Source organism: Wasmannia auropunctata, unplaced genomic scaffold (genome assembly GCF_000956235.1).
Source record: "Wasmannia auropunctata unplaced genomic scaffold, wasmannia.A_1.0 LD334211.1, whole genome shotgun sequence".
NCBI lineage: Eukaryota > Metazoa > Arthropoda > Insecta > Hymenoptera > Formicidae > Wasmannia > Wasmannia auropunctata.
The window spans coordinates 5,584-13,414 of record NW_012028679.1 but is presented as its reverse complement, the minus strand read 5'-3'; the positions used below and the strand labels follow the sequence as shown (position 1 = coordinate 13,414).

At 28.2% G+C, this 7,831-nt stretch overlaps 2 protein-coding genes across 2 annotated transcripts in view; one reads left to right on the top strand and one right to left on the bottom strand.

The window, feature by feature from the left end:
• LOC105459077 (Bardet-Biedl syndrome 5 protein homolog) overlaps window positions 1-1,901 on the top strand; it is a 7,205-nt gene extending 5,304 nt beyond the window's left edge. Inside the window, 2 exon segments of the mRNA XM_011704767.1 lie at window positions 957-1,224; window positions 1,499-1,901. Of these exon segments, the coding sequence (XP_011703069.1) occupies window positions 957-1,224; window positions 1,499-1,714 (484 nt within the window). The 3' untranslated portion in view covers window positions 1,715-1,901.
• LOC105459078 (WD and tetratricopeptide repeats protein 1-like) overlaps window positions 1,889-7,831 on the bottom strand; it is an 11,196-nt gene continuing 5,253 nt past the window's right edge. Inside the window, exons 12-14 of the mRNA XM_011704768.1 lie at window positions 4,277-4,424; window positions 3,972-4,164; window positions 1,889-2,359 (exon numbers count right to left, since the gene is read on the bottom strand). Coding sequence (XP_011703070.1) covers window positions 2,153-2,359; window positions 3,972-4,164; window positions 4,277-4,424 — 548 coding nt within the window. The 3' untranslated portion in view covers window positions 1,889-2,152. The remainder of the gene's footprint in view (window positions 2,360-3,971; window positions 4,165-4,276; window positions 4,425-7,831) is intronic.

Sequence of the window (7,831 nt, the reverse complement as noted above, 5' to 3'; positions counted from 1 at the left end):
ATCACTTAGAAATATTATCTATGTTAGAGAGCGGAAAGACATGATTAATTTTTACACGGTAAAGTGACAATTTTAATATGATAAAAGTTGTAGCGTTTTTTTTAACGAATACAACGATGTATGATATAATTCGGCCACATCGCAAGGCCGAAATTGAAAAGGCAATAGCTGCCCGCAAAATTTTAAACCAAAATAACTCTTATAATTCGTAAAATAATTTCGTTATATCATACATCGTTGTATTCGTTAAAAAAATGCTACAACTTTTTATCATATTAAAATTGTCACCTTATCGTGCAAAAATTAATCATGTCTTTTCGCTCTTTAACGTAGATAATATTTCTAAGTGATCTTTCTGCTTACAATAAAGTTTAGTCAGAGCTGTTTAATTTAATATTATATTTATTAGGCCTATCTCTATTAGTTTACGAGATAAAAAGGAGCCACTTATTCGGGAACACTCTGTATATGTATATATATATTTTTAACAATCATGCTTTATTTATATCAATTATCGCTTATCATATCATTTTATGCGTAAAAGTATTAAAATAAAGTTATTTATAATGAATAATAAAGTGAATATTTTACGAGCATTTCATATTTTACGTCAAAGTTAGAATAAAATATAAAATAGCTTATAAATTATCAATTTTTAGATAACATTATCTTTATTCTTTTATATGCATAATATGGTATATTTAGAAAAATCGATTTATGTACAAAAATTTTGTTTAAAAAAATATAGATGATCTCAATGATTATGAAAAATTAAAAAGTTTTCTTTTGTTCTATTAAATATCATATTTTACATGAAAAATTATGAAAAGATTACATTTAGTTATATTTTCACATCTTCAATTGTTTAGCTATAATTTCTATAATTATTTTAAACGGCACTTATCTGGAAACATCCTGTATATACACATATCTTATATTGGACGACAACATTACACATTATAATATTTTAATATTAAATATTAAAAAAATTTACAAGACATGAAAAATTGTACATGGATAATTTTTGTTCAGATTACTATAAGGACATCGAAATTTGGACCAACTTTAGTAATTTTAAGTACAGAAGCCAGCGGAGGATATGTCTTAGGTTTTCGCGTCAATCCCTTACAACAGCTTCATATTACTCATAAAGAAGTATCAATATTTCGTTCAGAATTTGAAAAATTTCCTATTTTTGGTGTGGAATATACGTTTGAACATCAGGTACCTTATGATATATAATTAATATATTTTATCAATGTCGCAAAGCTTGAAGTTCATCAGTCAAAAGTAAATACAATCGAACATTTGACCGATACTTTCTCTCTTTGCGTATGCTCTTGTGATATTATAATCTATGAGAGTATGGTTAATTTTTAATTATATTTTAAATTTACCTTTTATAAAATGACATTTTTTAAAGGACATATTGCGGTTTATTTAAAGTTATCAATGAATAAATTTCTTGCAATAATGATAGTATCATTATTCATTATAGGCACCTGCACAAGAGGACGTTAGTGTAGAACACTTCACTGAGATACAAGATAATCAAGCTGAAATATCAAATATATTTGGTTATTATTTCTCTGAGGGAGAAACAGGTCAAAGAAAGCCAAATTTTTCAATTCATTTAGGAGTCGCGGCAGAAGAGCCAAGAGAAGGCAGCACGTTACAGAGTTTATGGGAACTTGTACCATCATCCGTCAATTAAATTTCTAGCTTAATTATTTCAAAAAGTTTAAATTTTCTACATTAATGTTATAAATAATGATAAATTACATGATGCTTCCTTATTATCTTATAGGGAATAAAAGTAAATCCATTTTATACAAAGAGATATAACATGATATATTATTAACTACATCTTATAAGACTTGAAATATAATTTTTGTTTAAGTTTTTCGCATTTATTAACAACATATTCACAATGCCTGGTAAATAAGGTTTTATCTTTGACCTTACAAAGATACTCTTAGACAAAGAGGCTTAATAAATTATTACACAACAAAAGTGCTTCGAGATATATTGGTGAAAGAAGAAAATAAATAATTAAGATTGAAATAACAGTGTAATAGATTATAAATATGTATGTTGAGATAAATTCGCATATTATTCACTGTTAGTATGTTCTTTTTGTTTCTTGCAAAATTTAGCTTGGTCTACAATTCAAAGCTTGTGTTATCGGTTGATCATGCTGATCTTCACTGTCTTCATCGCTAAATTCGTGCTGAGGTACGGGAAATCTATATCCCATGTTCATGAGCATTAATTCAAACGGATCGCTGTTCATACGTATTTGATTGGCTGATGCGGCATCATCTAGATTCTGAATTTCTCTTTCATTCACACTACCATCCTGCAACATTAAAATTAAATTAAATTAATAGAATTTGCAATATTTTACATGTTGTATTCTTTGTATTAAATAAATTTCTGTTTAGTTCCTATTATGCATCTGAAAATTATTAATATTTATAGTATATACACGTCCTCCTTTCTCTCCGATACACACGTGCAATTTATTATGACATAACGGTCTGTACACGTGTAAAATGAGTTTATATATTGGTTTATTTGAAATAACATTAATTGAAACGAAATTTCTCTTTAGCACGTATATTTAGCAAAATGTTTTAGGTATCGATTTGAAAAATACGATTGCGTTCAAAAGTGTGTGTTCGTGCGTGTGTGTATGCGTGTGTGTGTACATTGAATTGCTCTAGCTGTATTGAACTGTGAACAAATATTTTTTCCTATCTAAAAAAGTGCATGTAAAGTCGATAACTCGTATGTCTCGAAATTATTTGTTGTCGCTTTTCCGCGATGCTGATTGGTTGTCTCGCTGCGCTAACTTCGTGTAAGCGGCTGTGTCATTGCATTTTGTCAGTTGTGTATATTAAGGTTGATGTTATTGTAAATTATAATAAGAAGTGTTAAATAGCGCGCGCGAAGTGCGCGTTTGTAGTGTTAGTATAGATAAATTTTACACAAAAAGATTTGCAGAGAAAAAAAAGTTTAGTTTATTATACAAAAACTAGGGTTGGGTAATACCTAGTTAAAAAGTTAATTTAAAAAGTTAAAAAGTTAAATAATTTTAACTTAACTTAATTACATATTAGACTCTTAACTTTTAACTTAACTTAGTTAATTTTTGTAACTATTAATTAAAATAGTAATTTTGTAACTATTAACTTATAATATAACATTTTTGAAGTTAACTATAAATAAAGGCGTCATAAGACGCCGCACACCTGCCTACAAGTAATGACTTTTGGGCTGCGTTTAGAAACTTCGTCTAGGTGCATCTGGATATTATTTTATTCTTGTTTAACATTCAGTGAATAACAAGGATAAAATAATGTACCGTGAATTTCTGAACTATCGCAGCCCTGTGTTCATTGGGTATCGCGTGTCACGTGCGACAAACATCGCGCTGGTGTGTAAATTGTGCAGAAGACATTTGGTGTGTCAAAGTAATTAGTCTCAAGTCTGTGATTACAGAAATTATGGAATCGCGGAGAAACGTAAAAAACTATTAATGTTATTTGTAAAATTAAAACCCTGAAATCAAGAAATAAAAAATTTATCTTTTAACTTTTCAATTACTTTTTTTTATTAACTTAATTTTTTTTATTAACTTAATTCAATTAATTTCATTATGGATTAACTTGTAACTTAACTAAGTTAAATTTTTAGGCTGTTAACTTTAACTTAACTTAGTTAAAAAAAAATTAACTTACCCAACCTTGACAAAAACTAGTCGAAAAATAATTTTTTTAGTTTAAAATATTAAAAATAAAAAAAAATGAAATTGTAAAGTATTTTGATCCTTATTCGTAATCCTACACACGCACGCACGCGCACGCACACACACATACACACACGCGCGCGCGCACACGCACACACGCACACGCGCACACACACACACACACACGTACGCACGCACAATAATAAAAGATATGATTTACCTCTGGCCATGGACTCCATAATCTAATCACTGGATCAATGCCACTAGTAGCTAATAAGCACATAGATGGATGTGGTTGTAAGCAATTAACGATTCTTTCGTCTCCACGCAACACGCGTACGATATTGGTAGTATTACGATCCCAAATAAAAAAAGAACCATCATCTGATCCAGCCACTATATATTGACCATTGCTTAAAAAATAAATTAATGTTACAATGATTTTGGAAATTGAAACAAAATTAACTATTGTAATTATATCACTGTTTACAAATTGCAAAGAAAAAAGCAGTACAATCGACTTACTTTCCAAAGAAGTTTGCCTCCTTTATGTCGGTTGTGGTATTACAATGACCACAAAATCTCATTTTGTAGTCGATTGTATTATGCCTCCATTCTTGCTCATATTCTGATAGTGGAAGGAACGTCTGCCTAGTTTGTGTGATATCTTTTCCTAACAGATAATATGTAAAAATAATTTTTTAAATAAATATTAATAATAAAATAAGATACTTAACAGACTATCATGCATTTTGTAGAATTATTAAATGGATCCAATAATACTTAAAATGCTTTAATTATATAAGCATTTGAATAAGCCTAATATTATTTGTATAATTTATTATTATCCGTATATATGTATATATATGTATTTTATTGCACAAAAATATATAAATATATATTTCTGTAAAATTATAATTTTTATTTTTGAGATAATTACTATAGTGTAAATAAAAAATTATAAGAAAGCAATTTTGCAAAGATATATTTTTGCGCCAGATCACACATGCATGCACAAACATGTCATATTTTATGATAAAAAATAAGTATCTTTTCTGTTTGACAAAATTTCTAGAAATATATTATTTTCAAGATTCCATTTTTTAAATATATCAATACAATACATTCAACATTTTTTATCTAAAAATTTTTATAATTCTATTATAATTAAATCTAATATTTACATCTTTATAAAATATGTAAAAAATTTTCTTTTTAACTAACGGATTACGCGCGCGCGCGTGTGTGTACAGTCGCGACACTTTTTTTTCATAGGTTCCTAATATATATTTAATATACATAATATATACTTTATAGATAGCTAATATTTTGCAAATGCGAACCACGATGTACTATCTTTAGTCTGGAGACAGTATAACACCAATCCGTTCGCATTTGCAAAATATTATAGTGCGTTTTGAAACCTATAAAAAAGAAAGTGTCGCAACCGATGTGTCCATGACTGTACCTACTATGTGGACGTACATACATGGCCACAGAGTAATGAATGACTTTATGTAAGCGATTAATGAATAATAATTTGATTCTCGATTATATTTCTTAATTTTACAAGTTTATTGGAGAATTGAAACTTGTGAGTGGAGTATATGAGACTGATTAGTAACTTACTTCGGAACATATTTCATGTAAAAAACGCATGCACAATGTTTATAAGAACATATACCTATGTATAAATATACATACAATATTGTCCGCGGAATATTTGAACAACAATAGACCATAAAATTAACACTACATTAATTTAAATTTAGATTTAACATTAATTTAGATTAAATAAAATATTTATATGCAAATAGATTAACTCAACTGTTCAAATAACAGCAATAGTATATATTTTTATAAGATAATTTTAATCTTATCGGTAGTATTAATGTGAACATGTGTGTATACAGGGTGTCCCGAAATTCACGAATCAAAATATCATAGCAAGAAAGTCTTCAAAAAATTAAATAAAAAAATTATTTGTAAATTTTTATTTTAAGCAGTAGTTTTTGAGATATAAGAATTTAAATGTAGCCAATTATAGATTACGATTAAACGGAAACATGTTCGTGAACGCGTCAATAGTGTTAGTGATTGCGTACTTCCAGGCATGCCGCCAACTCAGTGCCCCCATAAAAGTGAGAAAAGTGAGTTTTGTGTTCGAAAAAGTGAGAGAAAAGTGAATTTTTCATTAAAATAGTGAGAGAAAAGTGAGATTTTTTAACGCTGAGCAACAAGCTAGTTTGTTCAAATCTCTTTAAAATTGTATAGAATGGTACCTAAGAATTGGCATTTTATTTTATTATTTTAAATATTGTTCTGTGGCGATGATATTTTGATTATTTAATATTGTATTAAATTTGAAGGCAAACATTTTTGAGTTTTAAAAACAATATTGTTAAGAATATTTTAATACGTTCGACAGGAAAGATGTACTTCAACTGACAATATCTAAATTCAGAAACTCAAACAACTCAAACAACTTAGGAATGAAACAAGAATATCTGGAGACAAAGTTAATATTTTTAAAATAAAAAAAAATAAAAATAAAAAATAAAATTAAACCTCTGGAAACAAGAATAAGATATAATCGTCAAACACTCGAACAGAAGAGCATTAACCCGTTTCATAGTGATTAAATTTACGGTTTTCTACACAAATTTTAAGTTCACTGTTTCTATAGGAAGTTTGACAACGAATATTTGTGTTGCTTTCAAAAAAATCGGTATTTATCGAAAAATAACTGGAAAACAGGTTTTATTGACTTTTTTAAGAGAAACAGAAATGTGCGCTTTCAATTGTCATGTAGAAAAGCAGAAAATAATTTTTTAATAATGTTGTAAAATTTAATCGCAATGGTCTAATAAATTTGTTACATTTGACAATACACTTATTTTGTTTTTATTTTCAAAGTTTTAATTAATATGACAAGCTTCATAACTTCATTTGTCATATTACATTTTATACCCTACTATAAATGAATAGAGCTTGTATGCACGGTGTCAAAAATGCCTAGCCATCTGAATTTGCAGTATGTATATACATACATACGGTGCAGCATACATTTCTTTATAATTAACGAAGAAAAAGTATAAAGAAAGCTTATTCAAATCAACAAATACGCACGAGCGTATTAGCAATATTATTATAGCAGTACATTTAAAATCTGTAATGTCACAGAAGAAAATAAAGGGTGGATCCATGAAGTAAGAATACTTCATGGGTAGATCGCATCGAACATTCGGAACGTTCTCGACGTTATATAGGATTTTAGAAGTTAGTTTCATGGGCAGCTCCATTTTTTTCCAATCATATGTGACGAAAGATTCAAATCATTCAAATTTATTCAAAGAAAAGGGATAAAGAAACACAGGAAAATATTTATAAAATGTAAAACTTATTAGATATAAATTATGATAAATACAGAAATAATAGAATTTTAGCAAAAAAGTGAGAATAGTGAGTTTTTACTGAAAAAATGAGCAAAAGTGAGTCTTCTTCAAAATAGTGAGTCAGCGGCATGCCTGCACTTCACGCGCATACTAATCTATAATTGGCTAAATTTAAATTCTTAGATCTCAAAACTACTGCTTAAAATAAAAATTTACAAATAACTTTTTTACTTAATTTTTCGAAGACTTTCTTGTTATGATATATTGATTCGTAAATTTCGGGACACCTTGTATAGGTATATGTATATATATACATACAGAATCTTCAAAAAGTCCGAAAAAGGTCGAATATCTCGAAAATAAAACATTTTTGAGAAAAATGTTTGAGACAAAAGTTGTAGGGTTTATAAGATCTATCTAGTGATCACATCCGTTTGACCTTGTCACCCAAGGTCAGGTGACGGACACACTAATTTTTTTAAATGAAACACCTTATTTTTGATTCAAGAATCTGATAGCTAATGCCAAAAGTTATTATAGTGCTTTCTAAAGTACCGTAATAAAATATTTTTTGGTTAAGTAAAACTCGAGTTATAAAGTTCGAAAGTTACAGTATCGCCGGTATTAGCATTATCCAAAGTGTCCAAACAATGGATTAAACCTTTTGAATGTTGTTCAGGATCAT